Source organism: Saccoglossus kowalevskii, chromosome 18 (assembly GCF_978046115.1).
Source record: "Saccoglossus kowalevskii chromosome 18, keSacKowa6.1, whole genome shotgun sequence".
NCBI lineage: Eukaryota > Metazoa > Hemichordata > Enteropneusta > Harrimaniidae > Saccoglossus > Saccoglossus kowalevskii.
The window spans coordinates 27,502,063-27,528,586 of NC_140658.1; the positions used below are offsets into that span (position 1 = coordinate 27,502,063).

General features: G+C 39.6%; 2 protein-coding genes across 3 annotated transcripts in view; one reads left to right on the plus strand and one right to left on the minus strand.

Annotated features, from left to right (window-relative positions):
* The window catches only part of LOC102806786 (D-aspartate oxidase-like), a 58,801-nt gene extending 40,198 nt beyond the window's left edge, over positions 1-18,603 (minus strand). For both annotated transcript variants that reach the window (XM_085493424.1, XM_085493425.1), the window contains exon 1: positions 18,463-18,603. The gene's annotated coding sequence lies outside the window, so the exon portion shown is untranslated. The remainder of the gene's footprint in view (positions 1-18,462) is intronic.
* On the plus strand, positions 11,473-14,023 carry LOC146731996 (uncharacterized). Its single transcript, XM_085493048.1, has 2 exons — positions 11,473-12,789; positions 12,887-14,023. The coding sequence occupies exons 1-2, from the start codon at positions 11,473-11,475 to the stop codon at positions 14,021-14,023; spliced, it is 2,454 nt and encodes an 817-aa protein (XP_085349174.1).
* Positions 18,604-26,524: the final 7,921 nt, after the last annotated feature.

Here is a 26,524-nt window from a genome sequence, read left to right on the forward strand (position 1 = left end):
TGGGCTATTGACTGTGTACAGTATGAAAACAGTACACCTGGACTATTGACGGTGTACGGTATGAACACAGTACACCTGGGCTATTGACAGTGTACAGTATGAAAACAGTACACCTGGGCTATTGACAGTGTAAAGTATGAAAACAGTACACCTGGGATATTGACAGTGTACAGTATGAACACAGTACACCTGGAATATTGACAGTGTACAGTATGAACACAGTACACCTGGGCTATTGACAGTGTACAGTATATGAACACAGTACACCTGGTATATTGACAGTGTACAGTATGAAAACAGTACACCTGGACTATTGACAGTGTACAGTATGAAAACAGTACACCTGGGCTATTGACAGTGTACAGTATGAAAACAGTACACCTGGGGTATTGACAGTGTACAGTAGGAAAACAGTACACCTGGGCTATTGACAGTGTACAGTATGAACACAGTACACCTGGGCTACTGACAGTGTACAGTATGAAAACAGTACACCTGGGCTATTGACAGTGTACAGTATGAAAACAGTACACCTGGGATATTGACAGTGTACAGTAGGAAAACAGTACACCTGGGCTATTGACAGTGTACAGTATGAAAACAGTACACCTGGGCTATTGACAGTGTACAGTATGAAAAGAGTACACCGGGGCTATTGACAGTGTACAGTATGAAAACAGTACACTTGGGCTATTGACAGTATACAGTATGAAAACAGTACACCTGGGCTATTGACAGTGTACAGTATGAAAACAGTACACCTGGGCTATTGACAGTGTACAGTATGAAAACAGTACACCTGGGCTATTGACAGTGTACAGTATGAAAACAGTACACCTGGGATATTGACATTGTACAGTTCGAACACAGTACACCTGGGATATTGACATTGTACAGTATAAAAACAGTACACCTGGGCTATTGACATTGTACAGTATGAAAACAGTACACCTGGAATATTGACAGTGTACAGTATATGAACACAGTACACCTGGGATATTGACATTGTACAGTATGAAAACAGTACACCTGGGCTATTGACAGTGTACAGTATGAAAACAGTACACCTGGGATATTGACAGTGTACAGTATGAAAACAGTACACCTGGGCTATTGACAGTGTACAGTATGAAAACAGTACACCTGGGATATTGACAGTGTACAGTATGAAAACAGTACACCTGGTCTATTGACAGTGTACAGTATGAAAACAGTACACCTTGTCTATTGACAGTGTAAAGTATGAAAACATTACACCTGGGCTATTGACAGTGTACAGTATGAATACAGTACACCTGGGATATTGACAGTGTACAGTATGAAAACAGTACACCTGGACTATTGACAGTGTACAGTATAAAAACAGTACACCTGGGCTATTGACAGTGTACAGTATGAACACAGTACACCTGGTATATTGACAGTGTACAGTATAAAAACAGTACACCTGGGCTATTGACAGTGTACAGTATGAAAACAGTACACCTGGGATATTGACAGTGTACAGTATGAAAACAGTACACCTGGGCTATTGACAGTGTACAGTATGAAAATAGTACACCTGGGCTATTGACAGTGTACAGTATGAAAACAGTACACCTGGGCTATTGACAGTGTACAGTATGAAAACAGTAAACCTGGGATATTGACAGTGTACAGTATGAAAACAGTACACCTGGGCTATTGACTGTGTACAGTATGAAAACAGTACACCTGGGCTATTGACGGTGTACGGTATGAACACAGTACACCTGGGCTATTGACAGTGTACAGTATGAAAACAGTACACCTGGGCTATTGACAGTGTAAAGTATGAAAACAGTACACCTGGGATATTGACAGTGTACAGTATGAACACAGTACACCTGGAATATTGACAGTGTACAGTATGAACACAGTACACCTGGGCTATTGACAGTGTACAGTATATGAACACAGTACACCTGGTATATTGACAGTGTACAGTATGAAAACAGTACACCTGGACTATTGACAGTGTACAGTATGAAAACAGTACACCTGGGCTATTGACAGTGTACAGTATGAAAACAGTACACCTGGGGTATTGACAGTGTACAGTAGGAAAACAGTACACCTGGGCTATTGACAGTGTACAGTATGAACACAGTACACCTGGGCTACTGACAGTGTACAGTATGAAAACAGTACACCTGGGCTATTGACAGTGTACAGTATGAAAACAGTACACCTGGGATATTGACAGTGTACAGTAGGAAAACAGTACACCTGGGCTATTGACAGTGTACAGTATGAAAACAGTACACCTGGGCTATTGACAGTGTACAGTATGAAAACAGTACACCTGGGCTATTGACAGTGTACAGTATGAACACAGTACACATGGGATATTGACAGTGTACAGTATGAAAACAGTACACCTGGGCTATTGACAGTGTACAGTATGAAAACAGTACACCTGGGCTATTGACAGTGTACAGTATGAAAACAGTACACCTGGGCTATTGACAGTGTACAGTATGAAAACAGTACACCTGGGCTATTGACAGTGTACAGTATGAAAACAGTACACCTGGGCTATTGACAGTGTACGGTATGAAAACAGTACACCTGGGATATTGACAGAGTACAGTATGAAAACAGTACACCTGGGCTATTGACAGTGTACGGTATGAAAACAGTACACCTGGGATATTGACAGAGTACAGTATGAAAACAGTACACCTGGGCTATTGACAGTGTACAGTATGAAAACAGTACACCTGGGCTATTGACAGTGTACAGTATGAAAACAGTACACCTGGGCTATTGACAGTGTACAGTATGAAAACAGTACACCTGGGCTATTGACAGTGTACAGTATAAAAACAGTACACCTGGGATATTGACAGTGTACAGTATGAAAACAGTACACCTGGGATATTGACAGTGTACAGTATGAAAAGAGTACACCTGGGCTATTGACAGTGTACAGTATGAAAACAGTACACCTGGGATATTGACAGTGTACAGTATGAAAACAGTACACCTGGGATATTGACAGTGTACAGTATGAAAAGAGTACACCTGGGCTATTGACAGTGTACAGTATGAAAACAGTACACCTGGGCTATTGACAGTGTACAGTATGAACACAGTACACCTGGTATATTGACAGTGTACAGTATAAAAACAGTACACCTGGGCTATTGACAGTGTACAGTATGAAAACAGTACACCTGGGATATTGACAGTGTACAGTATGAAAACAGTACACCTGGGCTATTGACAGTGTACAGTATGAAAATAGTACACCTGGGCTATTGACAGTGTACAGTATGAAAACAGTACACCTGGGCTATTGACAGTGTACAGTATGAAAACAGTAAACCTGGGATATTGACAGTGTACAGTATGAAAACAGTACACCTGGGCTATTGACTGTGTACAGTATGAAAACAGTACACCTGGGCTATTGACGGTGTACGGTATGAACACAGTACACCTGGGCTATTGACAGTGTACAGTATGAAAACAGTACACCTGGGCTATTGACAGTGTAAAGTATGAACACAGTACACCTGGGCTATTGACAGTGTACAGTATGAAAACAGTACACCTGGGCTATTGACAGTGTAAAGTATGAAAACAGTACACCTGGGATATTGACAGTGTACAGTATGAACACAGTACACCTGGAATATTGACAGTGTACAGTATGAACACAGTACACCTGGGCTATTGACAGTGTACAGTATATGAACACAGTACACCTGGTATATTGACAGTGTACAGTATGAAAACAGTACACCTGGACTATTGACAGTGTACAGTATGAAAACAGTACACCTGGGCTATTGACAGTGTACAGTATGAAAACAGTACACCTGGGGTATTGACAGTGTACAGTAGGAAAACAGTACACCTGGGCTATTGACAGTGTACAGTATGAACACAGTACACCTGGGCTACTGACAGTGTACAGTATGAAAACAGTACACCTGGGCTATTGACAGTGTACAGTATGAAAACAGTACACCTGGGATATTGACAGTGTACAGTAGGAAAACAGTACACCTGGGCTATTGACAGTGTACAGTATGAAAACAGTACACCTGGGCTATTGACAGTGTACAGTATGAAAAGAGTACACCGGGGCTATTGACAGTGTACAGTATGAAAACAGTACACTTGGGCTATTGACAGTATACAGTATGAAAACAGTACACCTGGGCTATTGACAGTGTACAGTATGAAAACAGTACACCTGGGCTATTGACAGTGTACAGTATGAAAACAGTACACCTGGGCTATTGACAGTGTACAGTATGAAAACAGTACACCTGGGATATTGACATTGTACAGTTCGAACACAGTACACCTGGGATATTGACATTGTACAGTATAAAAACAGTACACCTGGGCTATTGACATTGTACAGTATGAAAACAGTACACCTGGAATATTGACAGTGTACAGTATATGAACACAGTACACCTGGGATATTGACATTGTACAGTATGAAAACAGTACACCTGGGCTATTGACAGTGTACAGTATGAAAACAGTACACCTGGGATATTGACAGTGTACAGTATGAAAACAGTACACCTGGGCTATTGACAGTGTACAGTATGAAAACAGTACACCTGGGATATTGACAGTGTACAGTATGAAAACAGTACACCTGGTCTATTGACAGTGTACAGTATGAAAACAGTACACCTTGTCTATTGACAGTGTAAAGTATGAAAACATTACACCTGGGCTATTGACAGTGTACAGTATGAATACAGTACACCTGGGATATTGACAGTGTACAGTATGAAAACAGTACACCTGGACTATTGACAGTGTACAGTATAAAAACAGTACACCTGGGCTATTGACAGTGTACAGTATGAACACAGTACACCTGGGATATTGACAGTGTACAGTATGAAAACAGTACACCTGGGCTATTGACAGTGTACAGTATGAAAACAGTACACCTGGGCTATTGACAGTGTACAGTATGAAAATAGTACACCTGGGATATTGACAGTGTACAGTAAGAAAACAGTACACCTGGGCTGTTGACAGTGTACAGTATGAACACAGTACACCTGGGCTATTGACAGTGTACAGTATAAAAACAGTACACTTGGGCTATTGACAGTATACAGTATGAAAACAGTACACCTGGGCTATTGACAGTGTACAGTATGAAAACAGTACACCTGGGCTATTGACAGTGTACAGTATGAAAACAGTACACCTGGGCTATTGACAGTGTACAGTATGAAAACAGTACACCTGGGATATTGACATTGTACAGTTCGAACACAGTACACCTGGGATATTGACATTGTACAGTATAAAAACAGTACACCTGGGCTATTGACATTGTACAGTATGAAAACAGTACACCTGGAATATTGACAGTGTACAGTATATGAACACAGTACACCTGGGATATTGACATTGTACAGTATGAAAACAGTACACCTGGGCTATTGACAGTGTACAGTATGAAAACAGTACACCTGGGATATTGACAGTGTACAGTATGAAAACAGTACACCTGGGCTATTGACAGTGTACAGTATGAAAACAGTACACCTGGGATATTGACAGTGTACAGTATGAAAACAGTACACCTGGTCTATTGACAGTGTACAGTATGAAAACAGTACACCTGGTCTATTGACAGTGTAAAGTATGAAAACAGTACACCTGGGCTATTGACAGTGTACAGTATGAATACAGTACACCTGGGATATTGACAGTGTACAGTATGAAAACAGTACACCTGGACTATTGACAGTGTACAGTATAAAAACAGTACACCTGGGCTATTGACAGTGTACAGTATGAACACAGTACACCTGGGATATTGACAGTGTACAGTATGAAAACAGTACACCTGGGCTATTGACAGTGTACAGTATGAAAACAGTACACCTGGGCTATTGACAGTGTACAGTATGAAAATAGTACACCTGGGATATTGACAGTGTACAGTAAGAAAACAGTACACCTGGGCTGTTGACAGTGTACAGTATGAACACAGTACACCTGGGCTATTGACAGTGTACAGTATGAAAACAGTACACCTGGTCTATTGACAGTGTACAGTATGAATACAGTACACCTGGTCTATTGACAGTGAACAGTATAAAAACAGTACACCTGGGCTATTGATAGTGTACAGTATGAACACAGTACACCTGGGATATTGACAGTGTAGAGTATGAAAACAGTACACCTGGGCTATTGACAGTGTACAGTATGAAAACAGTACACCAGGGCTATTGACAGTGTACAGTATGAAAACAGTACACCTGGGCTATTGACAGTGTACAGTATGAAAACAGTACACCTGGGCTATTGACAGTGTACAGTATGAAAACAGTACACCTGGGCTATTGACAGAGTACAATATGAACACAGTACACCTGGGCTATTGACAGTGTACAGTATGAAAACAGTACACCTGGGCTATTGACAGTGTACAGTATGAAAACAGTACACCTGGGCTATTGACAGTGTACAGTATGAAAACAGTACACCAGGGCTATTGACAGTGTACAGTATGAAAACAGTACACCTGGGCTATTGACAGTGTACAGTATGAAAACAGTACACCTGGGCTATTGACAGTGTACAGTATGAAAACAGTACACCTGGGCTATTGACAGTGTACAGTATGAAAACAGTACACCTGGGCTATTGACAGTGTACAATATGAACACAGTACACCTGGGATATTGACAGTGTACAGTATGAAAACAGTACACCTGGGCTATTGACAGTGTACAGTATGAAAACTTACACCTTGGATATTGACAGTGTACAGTATGAAAACAGTACACCTGGGTTATTGACAGTGTACAGTATGAACACAGTACACCTGGGCCATTGACAGTGTACAGTAAGAAAACAGTACACCTGGGCTATTGACAGTGTACAGTATGAAAACAGTACACCTGGGATATTGACAGTGTACAGTATGAATACAGTACACCTGGGATATTGACAGTGTACAGTATGAAAACAGTACACCTGGGCTATTGACATTGTACAGTATGAACACAGTACACCAGGACTATTGACAGTGTACAGTATAAAAACAGTACACCTGGGCTATTGACAGTGTACAGTATGAAAACAGTACACCTGGGCTATTGACAGTGTACAGTATGAAAACAGTACACCTGGGCTATTGACAGTGTACAGTATGAAAACAGTACACCTGGGCTATTGACAGTGTACAGTATGAATACAGTACACCTGGGATATTGACAGTGTACAGTATGAAAACAGTACACCTGGTCTATTGACAGTGTAAAGTATGAAAACAGTACACCTGGGCTATTGACAGTGTACAGTATGAATACAGTACACCTGGTCTATTGACAGTGTACAGTATGAACACAGTACACCTGGGATATTGACAGTGTACAGTATGAAAACAGTACACCTGGGCTATTGACAGTATACAGTATGAAAACAGTACACCTGGTCTATTGACAGTGTACAGTATGAATACAGTACACCTGGGCTATTGACAGTGTACAGTATGAAAACAGTACACCTGGGCTATTGACAGTGTACAGTATGAACACAGTACACCTGGGCTATTGACAGTGTACAGTATGAAAACAGTACACCTGGTCTATTGACAGTGTACAGTATGAAAACAGTACACCTGGGCTATTGACAGTGTACAGTATGAAAACAGTACACCTGGGCTATTGACAGTGTACAGTATGAACACAGTACACCTGGGCTATTGACAGTGTACAGTATGAAAACAGTACACCTGGTCTATTGACAGTGTACAGTATGAATACAGTACACCTGGTCTATTGACAGTGAACAGTATAAAAACAGTACACCTGGGCTATTGATAGTGTACAGTATGAATACAGTACACCTGGGATATTGACAGTGTAGAGTATGAAAACAGTACACCTGGGCTATTGACAGTGTACAGTATGAAAACAGTACACCTGGGCTATTGACAGTGTACAGTATGAAAACAGTACACCTGGGCTATTGACAGTGTACAGTATGAAAACAGTACACCTGGTCTATTGACCGTGTACAGTATGAAAACAGTACACCTGGTCTATTGACAGTGTACAGTATGAAAACAGTACACCTGGGCTATTGAAAGTGTACAGTATGAAAACAGTACACCTGGGATATTGACAGTGTACAGTAGGAAAACAGTACACCTGGGCTATTGACAGTGTACAGTATGAACACAGTACACCTGGGCTATTGACAGTGTACAGTATGAAAACAGTACACCTGGTCTATTGACAGTGTACAGTATGAAAATAGTACACCTGGTCTATTGACAGTGTACAGTATAAAAACAGTACACCTGGGCTATTGACAGTGTACAGTATGAACACAGTACACCTGGGATATTGACAGTGTACAATATGAATACAGTACACCTGGGATATTGACAGTGTACAGTATGAAAACAGTACACCTGGGCTATTGACATTGTACAGTATGAACACAGTACACCTGGACTATTGACAGTGTACAGTATATGAACACAGTACACCTGGGATATTGACAGTGTACAGTATGAAAACAGTACACCTGGGCTATTGACAGTGTACAGTATGAAAACAGTACACCTGGGCTATTGACAGTGTACAGTATGAAAACAGTACACCTGGGATATTGACAGTGTACAGTATGAAAACAGTACACCTGGGATATTGACAGTGTACAGTATGAAAACAGTACACCTGGTCTATTGACAGTGTACAGTATGAAAACAGTACACCTGGTCTATTGACAGTGTACAGTATAAAAACAGTACACCTGGGCTATTGACAGTGTACAGTATGAACACAGTACACCTGGGATATTGACAGTGTACAGTATGAAAACAGTACACCTGGGCTATTGACAGTGTACAGTATGAAAACAGTACACCTGGGCTATTGACAGTGTACAGTATGAAAACAGTACACCTGGGCTATTGACAGTGTACAGTATGAAAACAGTACACCTGGGCTATTGACCGTGTACAGTATGAAAACAGTACACCTGGTCTATTGACAGTGTACAGTATGAAAACAGTACACCTGGGCTATTGAAAGTGTACAGTATGAAAACAGTACACCTGGATATTGACAGTGTACAGTAGGAAAACAGTACACCTGGGCTATTGACAGTGTACAGTATGAACACAGTACACCTGGGCTATTGACAGTGTACAGTATGAAAACAGTACACCTGGTCTATTGACAGTGTACAGTATGAAAATAGTACACCTGGTCTATTGACAGTGTACAGTATAAAAACAGTACACCTGGGCTATTGAAAGTGTACAGTATGAACACAGTACACCTGGGATATTGACAGTGTACAGTATTAAAACAGTACACCTGGGCTATTGACAGTGTACAGTATGAAAACAGTACATCTGGGCTATTGACAGTGTACAGTATGAAAACAGTACACCAGGGCTATTGACAGTGTACAGTATGAAAACAGTACACCTGGGCTATTGACAGTGTACAGTATGAAAACAGTACACCTGGTCTATTGACAGTGTACAGTATAAAACAGTACACCTGGGCTATTGACAGTGTACAGTATGAACACAGTACACCTGGGCTATTGACAGTGTACAGTATGAAAACAGTACACCTGGGATATTGACAGTGTACAGTATGAAAACAGTACACCTGGGCTATTGACAGTGTACAGTATGAAAACAGTACACCTGGGCTATTGACAGTGTACAGTATGAAAACAGTACACCTGGGCTATTGACAGTGTACAGTATGAAAACAGTACACCTGGGCTATTGACAGTGTACAGTATGAAAACAGTACACCTGGGCTATTGACAGTGTACAGTATGAAAACAGTACACCTGAGCTATTGACAGTGTACAGTATGAAAACTTACACCTTGGATATTGACAGCGTACAGTATGAAAACAGTACACCTGGGCTATTGACAGTGTACAGTATGAACACAGTACACCTGGTCTATTGACAGTGTACAGTATGAACACAGTACACCTGGGATATTGACAGTGTACAGTATGAAAACAGTACACCTGAGCTATTGACAGTGTACAGTATGAAAACTTACACCTTGGATATTGACAGCGTACAGTATGAAAACAGTACACCTGGGCTATTGACAGTGTACAGTATGAACACAGTACACCTGGTCTATTGACAGTGTACAGTATGAAAACAGTACACCTGGGCTATTGACAGTGTACAGTATGAAAACAGTACACCTGGGATATTGACAGTGTACAGTATGAACACAGTACACCTGGGCTATTGACAGTTTACAGTATGAAAACAGTACACCTGGTGTTATGATATTCTATTTTTGCTGTAAAATAAATGTATTTTGATAATGCCCAATTAGCTAGTGAGGCTTGCCCAGCTGCGGAATTAGAATAGATAGCATGTATTGTCATTGCTAATTAATATTCTTTTGTTCGTGCTTGTGCAAGACGAACGGGAACATGAGTTAGTCAGTTGTCACCCAGCTCCCGACCAGTGCAGTGCAGTTCAGCTCAGCTCCGGTGCAGTGTCAACGTGGCAGCCAACGTATGTCTCAAGATAATGCCTGACCAATTCGGCATGTGGGACTAATAGATGCAAAACAGCCTGCTTTGGTTCTGCGCTGTAAAACCAACTTTATCCAAAGACCTGTGTTGCGCCAGAAAGCGTGGTTTGCTGAGCTTGGTCTTTTCTCTGCACAGACGGTATGGAAGTCGTGTAACATTACGGTCAGTGTCGTGTAATTTGCATTCCCCGAGACCTCGTAGTTTGGAGCTGTATAACTGATATCGCCGTCGACGTTGCTGTGATTAACTGTACTATTGCTGAAGCTACGCAGTACGAGTTCTGCACTTCGGTAGGGTAGGCAATTCCGAGCTGGGCTATTATCATTAATGTTATATTTATTGTGATGTATATTGTTGACCGGTTTGTGATTTATATCACTCCTGTTATTGGTTTATGCTTATTGTATTATTAAATTAGTATTATTGGACATATCCTGACTGTGTGCCTTTGTTTGACCCTTTAGTGTTGCGTTCTGGAGTGCGAGATATTGGCGGCCAGGTTCGCGGGAGACTATCTCGTATTCCCGTTCGTAACAAATTGGCGAGCGTGCCAGGATACGACACGAATTGTTATGGTACATTCTAATATATAAATGATTGAATTGCGTTTGGTGGCCGTACTAATGAATTTAAATTGTACTGAATTTTGTTTGGTTATGCATGGATATGTAATAATCCGTACTGTCGTAGTTCTGTAACAGGTCAAACAAAGCATACTGGTAATTTGCTTACTATTGAATATATTTGATGAATATTGTGGGTATATAATTGTTCACTCTATTATATTGCGTAAATTTTGGATATTGTGTTGATACCTTTTGTTTTAGGGCTAAGGTGCATTCGAGTCTTATTTGCATAATATTTGTATTGTAAAATATTGTATCTAACACCTCTCCAATCATGACTTCTAGTGTAGAGTTTAATGCTGAAAGTTTTCTGAAATCTGCCAGTTTATGTGTTAAAGATGTAGAGGCATTGCGCAAAGATGAGTTGAAGGCCCTTGGGGAATACCTAGGTATTGGTGAAACACTGACAGGTATGTTGAAATCTAAGATGGTGCGAGTATTAAGTGAACATTTGCGGTTAGTTGGGGAGGAGGAGGAGGAAGAGATGTGTCTTGACAGCCAGGTAGTTCTAGCTAAGATAGCATGGGAAAAAGAGAGATTAGAAAGACAAGAAAGGGAAAGGGAAAAGGAGAGACAAGAAAGGGAAAAGGAAAGACAAGAAAGGGAAAAGGAAAAAAATTTTGAGTTGGAAAAGATGAGATTAGAGCAGGAACTTAATAGAAGTGGCCCTAGTGGTTCAGAGTTTGGGTTTAGGTATGGTGGTGGTAAAGTTCAGGAATTTGATATGGCTCGGGAAATTAAATTAGTACCGAGATTTCAAGAGCAGGACGTGAATACCTATTTTTTGTCATTTGAGAAAATTGCCAAACGACTTGCATGGCCTGAACGTTATTGGACCTTGTTGTTGCATAGCGTGTTTACTGGAAAAGCTAGCAAAGTATGTTCCACTCTTGATGAGGAGCAGTATGCAGATTATGAGTTTGTCAAAGCTGCAGTTCAGTCAGCCTATGAATTAGTGCCCGAAGCTTATAGACAGAGATTTAGGCATTTGCAGCGTACCGGTGGGCAAACATTTGTTGAGTTTGCTAGGGAGAAAGAGCTAGTTTTTGATAAATGGTATAGGTCCCTCCAGGCAGAGAAAGATTTTTGTAGTTTGCGGGAGGTAGTGTTGTTGGAGGAATTCAAAGATAGCATTCCCCTAGATATTAAAACCCACCTTGATGAGCATAAAGTGAAAAATATTAGAAATGCAGCTGCTGTGGCTGATGATTATGAATTAACCCATAAGAATAAGGCCTATTCCCCCAGATGGAATAATAGGCGTTCCTGTGGTGCTAATGGTGCATTGGACGGTGAGGCTAGTGGTGAGAGTACTAAAAGTCAGTCTGTAACACCTAAACCAGCTGAGAACAAGAGAGTATGGGAAAAACCTCTTTGTTACTATTGTAAAAAGCCAGGGCATGTGAGGGCAGAGTGTTTCAAGTTGAAGAATGAGAGGCAGTGGAGAAAGCCAGTAGCATTTGCCAGGGTTAGAGACCCTGTTAGGAAAGTAGTAGGGAGTTCAGCCATGCCTGGAAAAAGATGTGGAATTCTTGATGTACCTGAAGAGTATAAAAACTTTGTGTCAAAGGGTGAGGTATCCCTTGGTAAGGTTAGTGATAGTAAGCCTGTAGTTATACTCAGAGATACTGGGGCAGCTCAGTCTTTAATGTTGGCTGGTGTATTACTTTTAGATAATGTAAATACAGATAGATGCCAGTGTGCTGGTTCAGGGTATTGGAGGTGGTTATGAGTCTGTTCCCTTGTATAATGTCAAGTTGAGGTCTGATTTGGTCACTGGAGATGTGATTGTTGGTGTGGTCAAGTCCTTGCCGATAGAGGGCGTTACTTTTCTGCTGGGTAATGACCTGGCTGGGGGTAAGGTGATTGTACTCCCCGTGGTTTCTTGTAAGCCTGTGGTTAATGACAAGACTGAAGAGTTGCTTGAATTATATCCTGGTATATTCCCTGCGTGTGTTGTTACTAGGTCACAAACTAGTAAGGAGAGACAGGATGAGCTGGTGTCAGAGGTAGTGAAGGAAGACTCTGGTGTGTGGTTAGCGGAGACTTTTTTTGGTGATTTGAAGGATGGTAATGAGATTAAGACTGACTTCAGTCACTCTTCACTAGTAGAGCAGCAAGAAGCAGATTTCACCTTGAAAGAGCTAATGGCGAGTGCATTGAGTGAGAATGAGGCTGAAAATCTTCCGAAGTGTTGTTATATGAAGGATGGTGTTTTAATGAGGAAGTGGCGACCTCCCAGTTCCCCAGCTGATGAGGACTGGACGGTAGTTCACCAAATAGTGGTGCCTCACTCTTATCGGCATGAGATACTTAGAATAGCTCATTCTATCCCTGTGGCTGGGCACTTGGGTGTAAGAAAGACTGAAGCCAGAATAATGGCACATTTTTACTGGCCCAAGTTACATAGAGACGTGGTTGACTACTGCAAAACGTGTCATACTTGTCAGGTTGTAGGAAAACCCCAGCCTGCTATTAAGCCTGCCCCTTTGGTGCCTATCCCAGCATTTGGTGAGCCATTCAGTAAGGTGTTGGTTGACTGTGTTGGCCCATTGCCTAGAACCAAGACAGGTTTTCGTTTTATGTTAACAATCATGGATATGGCCACTAGGTATCCTGAGGTAGTGCCTTTGAAAACTATAACTGCTAAGGTAGTGGTGGAGGCATTGGTGCATTTTTTTACAAGGTATGGGCTTCCTAAAGAAATTCAGTCTGACCAAGGGTCAAACTTTATGTCTGGGTTATTTCAGGAAGTTATGCATCAGCTGGGGGTGAGTCAGCTCAAATCCTCTCCTTATCATCCCCAGTCTCAGGGAGCATTATAAAGGTATCATCAAACTTTGAAGAACATGCTCAGGTCATACTGTACAGAGTGTCCGGAGGATTGGGATAAGGGAATACCCCTTGTATTGTTTGCTACTAGGGACACTCCCAGTGACTCTACAGGGTTTAGTCCATTTGAACTTGTGTATGGTCATAATGTCAGGGGTCCCCTGTAGCTTCTAAAAGAAAAGTTTCTAGTTGCTGAGACCAATATGCTAGATTATATATGCAAGTTTCGAGAACGCCTTTTTAAAGCAGGCGAGATGGCTGCTGAACATCTTAAGGTGTTCCAGAATGTTATGAAGAAGAAGTTTGATAGAAATGCAAAAGCACGCCAGTTTAGCCCAGGTGACAAGGTCTTAGTATTATTACCGTTAGTGGGTGAGCCATTAGCTGCTAAGTTTAGTGGGCCCTATGAGATTAAAAAGAAACTTAGTGAGGTCAATTATTTAATTAGTATCCCTGATCGCCGAAAACATCAACGAGTTTGTCATATTAACATGATGAAGAAGTATTTTGATTGTAAGGGAGAACCCCCTAAGATGATAGGTGTAGTTGGTTCTGGTAATCAGACTTTTGAGTGCGAAGATGAAGATGAAGATGATCCTGATCCTGGAGAGTTTGATATGTCACAACTGGATCCACAAACTGCTGTATTATCCAATTCTGAGACCTTATCCAACTTGTCGTCTTTGTTGAGCTATTTACCAGAGCCTCAAAAAGAAAGTTTTTGCGAGTTGATTTTTGAATTTCAACATTTGTGTTCTGATGAATTGGGTCGTACCACTTTGGCTTGGCATGATGTGGATGTCGGTGAGGCTATCCCCATTAAGCAGGCTCCATACAGACTCAACCCTGATAAGTTGGCCATGGTGAGAAAGGAGGTTCAGTACATGTTACAGCATGATATAATCGAACCCAGTCAGAGTAGCTGGAGTTCTCCCATTGTTCTCATCCCCAAACCTGATGGGTCTTTGAGATTTTGTATTGATTTCCGTAAGGTAAATGCTTTAACTGTTACTGACTCTTATCCTCTTCCCAGAATTGAAGATTGCATTGACAAAGTTGGGAAAGCAAAGTACATCAGTAAGGTAGATTTACTTAAAGGTTATTGGCAGGTTCCTCTGACTAATAAGGCCAAAGAAATATCAGCCTTTGTCACGCCTGATGGTTTGTTTCATTGTAAAGTTCTTCCATTTGGCATGAAAAACACTCCAGCAACCTTCCAGCGCCTAATGGATAGAGTAATACAAGGTGTACCAATTTGTGTTGTGTATATTGATGATGTGGTTATCTATAGCGAAAATTGGGAAAGTCATTTGCTCCATCTCAGAAAATTGTTTGAAAAGCTCACATGGGCCAATTTGGTTGTAAACTTGACCAATAGTGAGTTTGCTAAAGCTAAGGTGACCTATTTAGGTCATGTCATAGGTCAAGGTAAAGTGTTGCCACGACTGGCCAAGGTTAAAGCCATTGTCAACTATCTGGCTCCAAAATCAAAACAAGAAATCCTTAGATTTTTGGGCATGTTTGGTTTCTATCAAAAGTTTGTGGCAAACTATAGTGAGGTTGTGGCTCCACTTACCAATTTGCTAAGTACGAAGGTGAACTTTATTTGGTCAGATGAATGTGAACAGGCATTCGCAAAGATTAAATCTGTGTTAATAAGAGAGCCCATTCAAGTCTTTTAGGTTAGCGATTGATGCTAGTGATATTGGCGTTGGGGGCGTGTTGCTCCAGGAAGATGACTTTGGAGTTGAGAAACCAGTTTGTTATTTTTCAAGAAAATTAAATTTACACCAAATACGGTATTCTACAATTCAGAAGGAAACTTTGAGCTTGGTATTATTTCTCCAACATTTTGAGATATATGTGACGAATGGCAATGGTCCTACCACCATTTATACGGATCATAATCCACTTGTGTTTTTGGAAAAATTTAAAACCAAGAGTCATCGTTTATTTCGCTGGAGTTTGATGCTACAACCATACTCTTTGAAAATAGTACATATAGCTGGAAAAGATAATGTATTAGCTGATGCTTTATCACGAGTTTGAGATTTGTAAAATTGCATTAACAGTTTGGATTTGTAGTTTGAAGAACGCATTTCTTTAGAAAAGCGTTCTTTTTTGTATGGGGGAGATGTTATGATATTCTATTTTTGCTGTAAAATAAATGTATTTTGATAATGCCCAATTAGCTAGTGAGGCTTGCCCAGCTGCGGAATTAGAATAGACAGCATGTATTGTCATTGCCAATTAATATTCTTTTGTTCGTGCTTGTGCAAGACGAACGGGAACACGAGTTAGTTAGTTGTCACCCAGCTCCCGACCAGTGCAGTGCAGTTCAGCTCAGCTCCGGTGCAGTGTCAACGTGGCAGCCAACGTATGTCTCAAGATAATGCCTGACCAATTCGGCATGTGGGACTAATAGATGCAAAACAGCCTGCTGTGGTTCTGCGCTGTAAAACCAACTTTATCCAAAGACCTGTGTTGCGCCAGAAAGCGTGGTTTGCTGAGCTTGGTCTTTTCTCTGCACAGACGGTATGGAAGTCGTGTAACATTACGGTCACAGTCGTGTAATTTGCATTCCCCGAGACCTCGTAGTTTGGAGCTGTATAACTGATATCGCCGTTGACGTTGCTGTGATTAACTGTACTATCGCTGAAGCTACGCAGTAGGAGTTCTGCACTTAGGTAGGGTAGGCAATTCCGAGCTGGGCTATTATCATTAATGTTATATTTATTGTGATGTATATTGTTGACCGGTTTGTGATTTATATCACTCCTGTTATTGGTTTATGCTTAATGTATTATTAAATTAGTATTATTGGACATATCCTGACTGTGTGCTTTTGTTTGACCCTTTAGTGTTGCGTTCTGGAGTGCGAGATATTGGCGGCCAGGTTCGCAGAAGACTATCTCGTATTCCCGTTCGTAACACTGGGATATTGACAGTGTACAGTATGAAAACAGTACACCTGGGATATTGACAGTGTACAGTATGAAAACAGTACACCTGGGATATTGACAGTGTACAGAATGAAAACAGTACACCTGGGATACTGACAGTGTACAGTATGAAAACAGTACACCTGGGATATTGACAGTGTACAGTATGAAAACAGTACACTTGGGCTATTGACAGTGTACAGTATGAAAACAGTACACCTGGAATATTGACAGTGTACAGTATGAACACAGTACACCTGGGCTATTGACAGTGTACAGTATATGAACACAGTACACCTGGGATATTGACAGTGTACAGTATGAACACAGTACACCTGGGATATTGACAGTGTACAGTATAAAAACAGTACACCTGGGATATTGACAGTGTACAGTATGAAAACAGTACACCTGGGATATTGACAGTGTACAGTATGAAAACAGTACACCTGGGATATTGACAGTGTACAGTATGAACACAGTACACCTGGGATAATGACAGTGTACAGTATAAAAACAGTACACCTGGGATATTGACAGTGTACAGTATAAAAACAGTACACCTGGGCTATTGACAGTGTACAATATGAAAACAGTACACCTGGGATATTGACAGTGTACAGTATGAAAACAGTACACCTGGGCTATTGACAGTGTACAGTATGAAAACAGTACACCTGGGCTATTGACAGTGTACAGTATGAAAACAGTACACCTGGGCTATTGACAGTGTACAGTATGAAAACAGTACACCTGGTCTATTGACAGTGTACAGAATGAAAACAGTACACCTGGTCTATTGACAGTGTACAGTATAAAAACAGTACACCTGGGCTATTGACAGTGTACAGTATGAACACAGTACACCTGGGCTATTGACAGTGTACAATATGAAAACAGTACACCTGGGATATTGACAGTGTACAGTATGAAAACAGTACACCTGGGCTATTGACAGTGTACAGTATAAAAACAGTACACCTGGACTATTGACAGTGTACAGTATGAAAACAGTACACCTGGTCTATTGACAGTGTACAGTATGAAAACAGTACACCTGGGCTATTGACAGTGTACAGTATGAAAACAGTACACCTGGGCTATTGACAGTGTACAGTATGAAAACAGTACACCTGGGCTATTGACAATGTACAGTATGAAAACAGTGCACCTGGGCTATTGACAGTGTACAGTATGAACATAGTACACCTGGGCTATTGACAGTGTACAGTATGAAAATAGTACACCTGGGCTATTGACAGTGTACAGTATGAAAACAGTACACCTGGGCTATTGACAGTGTACAGTTAATAATAAACCCGAATTATTGACTAGTGCATCGTGACTACGATCGTAGAGCTGGTCGTATTGACCCCGCACCGCAACCTGGGCGGGTATATACTGGTCATTATTGTACGAAAGCGGTACATTACTTAAAGTACCACTGGTGATACGTGTAATGATTTCTGAAAGTAAAACGTATAATTTACCTGTATTCCGTGAACATACGGTTTTACAAGTGTAGAACTATTGTCATATCCCTCGCTCATAGAGTTTACAAGGCTATTAATCACAGAGTTCACATGTAGTATCAACATGATAACAGTGGATACGCTGACATCTGAGGTCACCACTCCCACTTAGAGGTCATTTCATGTACTCGATTTGCCCCTAGATGGCGCACTATAACGGAGCAACTGGAGTCCATTTAAACAAGGGATTCTTGGAGCAACAGATGCATTTGTTGTATCTTTATAAATATTCATAAATTTCACAATTCAAAGTAAAACAAAGAATTTATATTTTTAAACTTGCCACATACAGAACATTTGAAAAAAAAAACCTTCAAAGCCATGTTTTGAAGAGATTAAACATATTCACAGCACTGATTGGGTATTGTACTGTGTTATGTCAGACTTTGTAACTAAAAAATTTTACAATGTGTCAAAACGATACATTAACAGAGACAAATGTTTCCTTTATGGGGTGTGGAGAAATGCTGTCGTATACTGCACGTGCAACTTTGTGTTTTAACATTTGATCAGAAGAAATTTGGTTCGCATTCCAGGTCTTGCCACTAGAAAAAAACATCTTTTAACAAGTAAGATAAGGTACTTGTCTGGGGAATGACCAAACATTATTTAAAAAAATGGATGTTATGATAATTAGGCACCCTCTTCTCAAAATATTTTTAGTGTCCTTCTCCACCGAACAAAAATAAAGAAAAACGTCGGTTTAACTTTCAGTTGTAAAATATTTAAAGTTGTATTGACCTAGTTGTATTGTCGAATTCATTAAACCATGACCAGTCCATCTGCAACTTCAAGTCACAACAGTTGATAATTTCAGTGTCACTTTCTCCACATGATTCATCAAGTTCTTGAATTACATTTTTTTCATGTAGGCGTTTGCTGTTGATGTTATATGTTCCAAGTCGCAGTACATTAATGTATCGTTGCTCCGGGGGCAATACATAGAACTTGCCTAATGGGGCGTTCCCCTGAAATGGGTCTCGTTTTTCGAATTTTAGGTATAAGTATCGGTCGTATTTCTGGTCAAGATAGGTATAAATATCGGTAATATAACCTGAACATTGTGTTAATAATATTCTCTTATGTAAGTGACAGAGGTGTTTCTATGGTCAAAATACATATTTTAATAAATCTATTGGAGATGCTCTTCTAATAAAGCAAATACGGTAACTGTTTTATTTGGAATAAACAGTGATGACAGAAATGGTACTTTAATTTAAATACGGGTATATATTTTGCCACTATCCAGGTATAAAAATGGTCACACTTTTGAGCACTCAGGGCCACCTCCATATCCAGCTATGTATCAACTGCCCCGGGCAATTACTGTAACTGTGTCGGTAGATATATAAAACATCTTGAAACCGGATTCTTTTTTTTTGTTTGAGTATAATATCATTTATTTGCACCTTTATTGGCGTTGGGATGTTTTCCTCTGAGGAGACGAATAGATTTGGTGTTCAGTACTTTAATTGTCACACCAAAGAAATCTGATAAAATGTTGCATTGCAATTTTGTCGCGATCCCAGCACACCTGAAATAGCGAATTGGAACAGCCTATGGGACTATTCTCACTATGGGACATTATGGAATTCATAGGTCATGCACTTAAAGCGGGAGAGTCGTCACCTGCGCATGCGTCAGATGGCCATTGCGTGTCATTGTTTACAAACAAGCGTCTACCCATGAGCCTTTGTGTTTTTAGCATGTGTTGTTATCGTCGCGCGGGACTCAATTCCGGCGCGTGTTCGAATTTCATGTAATTAAACAATATATTTTACACGCGTTGTATACGTCGTTATGAGTCCCATATCATGAAGGACGCGGCAAGACGACTGCCGCCCTTTAACTTAAATGTATGTGGTGAGATGGCAAAGTTATCGCACTCAAACCAGTTAAGAGGGGAAAATTATATTCAGCGCATGTTTAATGTGAGATTTCTAGGTAATATGATTAACCCTAAATATTTGGTAGCTTTGACTTCCTGTAGAATACTGTCACCCATTTGTAGTTCTAGTGTTGGGATTGATTTATTTTAGGCTTAGGAAATGTTAGCATTGACTGTTAATTTACTAGCATTACACCATGTGTGTTTAGATTGTGCTGTAAATGTACAAGATGAGCTTTTATTAAGTGAGTGAAAAAGGTTTGTATCATCAGCGAATAATTTGAAGTTGAAAAACGAAGAAGTCGGGAGATCATTGATATATTCCTTTCAAAACACTCTTTGAAGCTTCTTTCATATCAATGATCTCCCGACTTCTTCGTTTTTCAACTTCAAATTATTCGCTGATGATATATATATATATATATATATATATATATATATATATATATATATATATATATATATTTATAGGAGGGGTAGAGGACCCAATATAGAACCCTGAGAAACAACGTAATTAATTGAAAGGGCAGGGGAACTCTAAGTATTACTTTATTAACAAAGTACAGAGCAGAATTCCTTTCAAAACACTCTTTGAAGCTTCTTTTATAAAAATCGTCATTAGGCTGCGATTCATAATGTAATCAAGTGATGTCATTTCCTTAGAAAGTCGTATATCGTAAAAATGCTTGATAATAAGTCAATAAGCTTGGCGTAATAAAACACTTTATATCTTTCTCACAATTATGACTACAAAAAATTGAATATTCACATTACGTCAATATACACATTAGTGACGATCCTTCCTGCAAAATGCTAATTGAAAAATAAAATAAAAATGAGGGAAACGAAGTGTTTACCAATTGAATTGTAGTAATCCATTATTTGTTGAAAGGTATGGTATAAGTCATGTGACCTAATATATCTCCCTGCTGTTTTGATTAATTTGAAATAATGATGTTTCTATAATATATATTGGTATTTTAATATAATATAATATGAATGCCTTGAAGAAAATGATACTACAAAACAATAGTACATCAGCATCTAACAATATTGCAGTGAAATCCATATAGTATACTATAGAGTTAGACCTATAAGGTAGTGCGTGCTAAACAAATTCAAATTTCCCTTGAAATCTTACTAATTTTCACCATATACATCACAAAGCGATGGGATGAGGGATAACAGAAGGACATTAGCTGTGCGATTTCTCCCTTACCTAGATATTACATCGCCATCAGTCAGTGGTAAGAAACCGTATCACGTCACGTTCACAATGTACTAATACGCATTCATACGATGGTTATGCGGTGTAACTCGTTCACCTGCAATAACTCACGTGAATGCAAGTGACCAATAGAAACAAAGCCGGAAACACTTGTAAATATTGATACCGACGCAATCATTGGAAAGTGATTGGTCAATACAAACTGATGCTTTGTGGTTTCTATATCTGAATGATTACACCTCCATTCGTACATTATCATATACAAACATATCAGCAATAACACAGTGACTTTAGAATTAATACTACATTTACTGTATTAATCTTGATATAGCAGGAATTGTATAAGTGTTCCAGTGTTTTAAATTACTGGTCACCCGAGTCCACCATTTTTTTCTGCTGGGACAAAAAGTTTTGTAACCTCGTCACGTGCCCCCCCCCCCCTATTTTTTTGAACAGTGGGTTATTGCTGATGAGCGCCTGATCATTGCATTAGAGAGCGGTGGTCGTCACGCAGCGCGTGTTCGAATTTCCTGTAAAGAAACAATGTATTTTACACGCGTTGTATACGTCGCTATGAGTCGCATATCGAACAGGACGCGGCACGACGACTGCCGCCCTTTAATATACTACCTAATAACCTTGTTTAGCTTGTTATTCCATTGTATTTTCGATTGTAAAGAAGTGTTTGCCGCTTGCCATTTCGCTTCCAATAGAAAACTGTGTCTGTCTGCGCATGTGCATTTCAGTAATAATAAATGATAGAAAGTTCATTGGTTGCCGTTTTTCCAAGACCGTTCTGCAACATAAAGGGCGGTGGTCGTCGCGCTGTGTATGTGTGACATTTGTGTTGATAAACATTGATTTTCCCACAATCCAATGCGCTCTTCAAATGGAAATCACAACTTGCACTAATTACAGACGGCGACTTCTTCTATACCTTTAAATCACCTAAAAAATAACTAATTAAAGCTTGGTAACGTCTCAGTTTGTACTCGTTGATCTGCGCAACTGTCAAAATCGCCATCTTTGTTTATATGAAACCCATATATCTCGCGCTCTTTAACAATGCGCGTCTGGCAAATAAAGTAATATTTAAGCGTGGATAACAACTTGAACGCATACCGTGGCACGGCAAGGTTTACTGTGATTTTACGTTTTGTGCCACACACCGTTCGGTGGTATCGAAACTGATGCATCGAGTTTTTTTTTGTGGGGGAGGGGTGCAAACACGAAGTAAAAAGCCAAAAGTTGACTCAATGGTCGTGTTTTGATTAATTTCGTGGAAATATAGTTGGTAACAGCCTTCTCATAAATTAAGTAATTGGTATTATATCCTCTTCATTTGTTTTCAAGTATGTACGCGAGCATATGCGTGAAGACGAGTAATAACTTATGTACCAATAAAACAGGTAATGCCTTTCAGTTTGTAATCTGAGAGAACCTCAAACTGATTTGATCGGCGAACATAATGGAAAAAAAAGAACCAAATTACTTCTCGATAAAATTTAGGTGTGATTAGCACTAATAAATTTGTGAGAATTTGTATTCTCGCAATTAAATTATTTTAAGTTTACAGTTTTTAATTCAAAATTTTACACCACCGCCACGACAAATATCTCTTCGTTACCGACGAGGACAATATAAAGCGTAGCGTAGCTAAACTGCGGGAAAGTATTAGCTTCTCAGCCCAGTATCACAATTTTCAGTTCACAGTAATCTGCGCCTGCAAACGATTACCGGTACTCGATCGGTGACAAAATAACCCACCTAAATTGGAACCCTCAGCCACAATATAATTACAAAAATATTGATTAATTTTCGTTGCAGGTAACAATTGTAGACTTTCCTTTTTTTGTGTTTTTTTCGGTAGAAGCTGTCATTTCATTTGAGTGGCTTTGTGACAGTTTCTAAATGGTGACGTCACCAGGCGTGCTACAGAAGGTGTGATTATTTGACTAGTCTCGTTATGCATCGATTTATATGTATGTGATGATAGTTCAAATAGTGCAAAATATGTACGTAATAGTAATATTCTCAAAATTATTGAAAAATATAATACTAATAAAATTAAAAAAAATACACGCCATATAATACATCAGATTTTATTCAGATTCCTATACATCTATGCCACATATTATGTGTGTTGTTTGTGAGTCACAGATTCGACTTGTACATGTAGAAGTAGTTTTGGCGCTTTGCCATTGTCGTCTGTCCGAATTCCGTATTGCGCATTTATATATGTTTGTAATGCGGTTGTATTATTATTTTCGGGCGGACTGATATATTAATAATGAATACTAGTTACCTTTTCTACTTTTGTGTGTTTTATTTGCTGGTTTATAATAACGAAATAAAAATGCACATATGGACAGGGATTATCTCGTGCTTAAAATATTACACACCAGCTTGTGATTGTGAAATGATGGCAAAACATGTAATAACAAGCGCAGCTTTTGAATCGTGTGGACAAACATGTCTTTATAGTATATACGCCGATATTATAATATCACCAGTTCAGAAAATGCATCTACGAATGAGATATTCAAGTAAAGTGATGATCTTGTTTTAGTCAAAACAATTACTATTCGAGATATCAAAACGTGTGCTAATTATGGGTCTAATCAGTATGTGTGAAATAATCTGATCTTTCATTAATAGCGTGCTTTGGTATCTTCATAGGGTGTGCTGACGTTGTGAAGAATGCGGACTATACTCGTTTAATACCAATGTTCGTTCTCCGACGGAGTACGACACCATTGCCCATTACATTGCAGAGGCGGCGGCACCTTTTTTTGACTGTGGGGACGAAAATTTTATGTGAATGTCAACAAATCGAGCGACCTTTCTTGGGGGGTCCGGGTCATCCTCCCCTGGGAAAATTTTGAAATCTAGACCCTCTGAAATGGTACACTTAGGTATATTTCTCTTACGTTTTATTGACACATATAGATGAGTGTTTCACTTTATTTTAACGTGGGGGCAACCGCCCCACTTCCCACACGGCGCCGCCGCCACTGCATTGATCTTTTCCTAATTACATTTTGTTCGAAAACACACGTTTTAAGCAATCTGAAAATGTTGACGGCACATACTCATTCAAATATTCCCCATGGACAGTTCGTTGTCTTTCCCGGCGTCACTCAGCAATGATTCCACAAGATCATTAGTTCGTTTCTCTCTTGTCATTGCCCCTGCTAGTCGACATTTAATAGGAAAATTGTACACGTATTTTCATAGAAAATAACCATAAAATGTATTTAGTAACCACATGTTATAACTGATTCGTTCACTGTAAATAACTCCTATTCTCACAACCACCACGACAGACCACTGTTTTGAAAATCGGAAATCGTCGGATTGTCATTCACAATACTATGTTTTCGTCCAGTTTGCATATGTTTTGAATAACTAGTTTATATAAACTATTACAGTAGTGTGAATATTATTGCATATTAGGATTAACAGTTTAAATGGTCTGAGCTACGTGTTAATACTCTGTTCCACTAAATGTGTAAACACTGGATAATATGTTATGCAGTATGTCATAGTGTTGATGACAACACAACACAATAAATAGTATGAGCATTGATTTGTCAAGACAGTGCATATCCATAGCAACGTATATCATACGAGCGTGCATTCAATTGGCATCTTTACTCATTATTACAAGAATAAAAAAAATGAACAAAATAAAATAACAACAAACGAACACACGTCCCTTCAGATCAGAGGCCACAGTTTGATTCAAATTAATACGGACAAACAACGAAAATAATTGTGTATACAAACTAAACACACAGTACGACCCTTTTAGTTTACCGGGGAACAATATTTTATCGGTATCCATGCGCGGTAAACAGCTGACGCATCACACCCTAGGCCGTGTAGCGAAACATTAATATGGGCAAGATAACACGGCGGCGATACCATCAGGTGACATTACATGAATACAAATATACAAGACGATGCTAGGTAGTTCTATATGACAATAGCATCATATTATACATCATTGCGAGTTCATTGCTGCCAATAGGTGAATATAAGTCTCATTCATTATCGAATTCATCCGATTAGCACGATTCAGTGACTTTTAAAGCTAAATATACGATTCTGATGATATATTTGACATAAGCCGTAACCATATGACACGTGCGTATTCAAGTACGCACAATGAATGCATTATACCAGTGAACTGGAATATACGGTTCTGTATTGTCAATCGCAGTTGGTTGGTTGGTTTAATATCGGCAGTTTGGAGGTAAGCGGACGTCGTTATGTACAATTTGTGTAAATCAATTACTTTTGCGATAAATCATATTGAATGTGTCCCCTAGGTAGCATGCTAGGGAAGTGGATCGATTCCAAATGCAAGATAGGGAATTGCGTTCAAACCCAGGGGCAAGAATGTTCGTATAAAGCTGACATGTGACAAGCGATACGTCGATCACATGACGTGTAATATATATCTATATATAATCCATATTCGGTTCCTGGCAGCCAAGTCCAAAATTTATTGTCACATATGTGTGAATAGATACATTATTGTTCATACCCGATTTATGTAAACGATCGAGAAGAAATAGCTTTTACTCAAATGATTTTGTTAGTGAGGTTATCGGACGTGACATCTGCGCGGGTTCCTTTTTTTTACAGTCACGACACGCCGACAATATTGTCAGGGTTGAACAATTTAAAATCCTGAGGAAAGCTTGGGTTTTGTTTTCGTTTATTTCATATTAGTGTTTTTGTCTGACTTCTACCTTTTTATAATGTGGCTCGACCTATAGCAGGTGACTTTGAAAACAACTCCTGAAATCTTCCAAGCACATCTAATGGTTTCAAATGTTGATGCCTCACATGAATTGTCCCCTGTCATAGCGTCACAGCTTTGAAACCAATGGTCG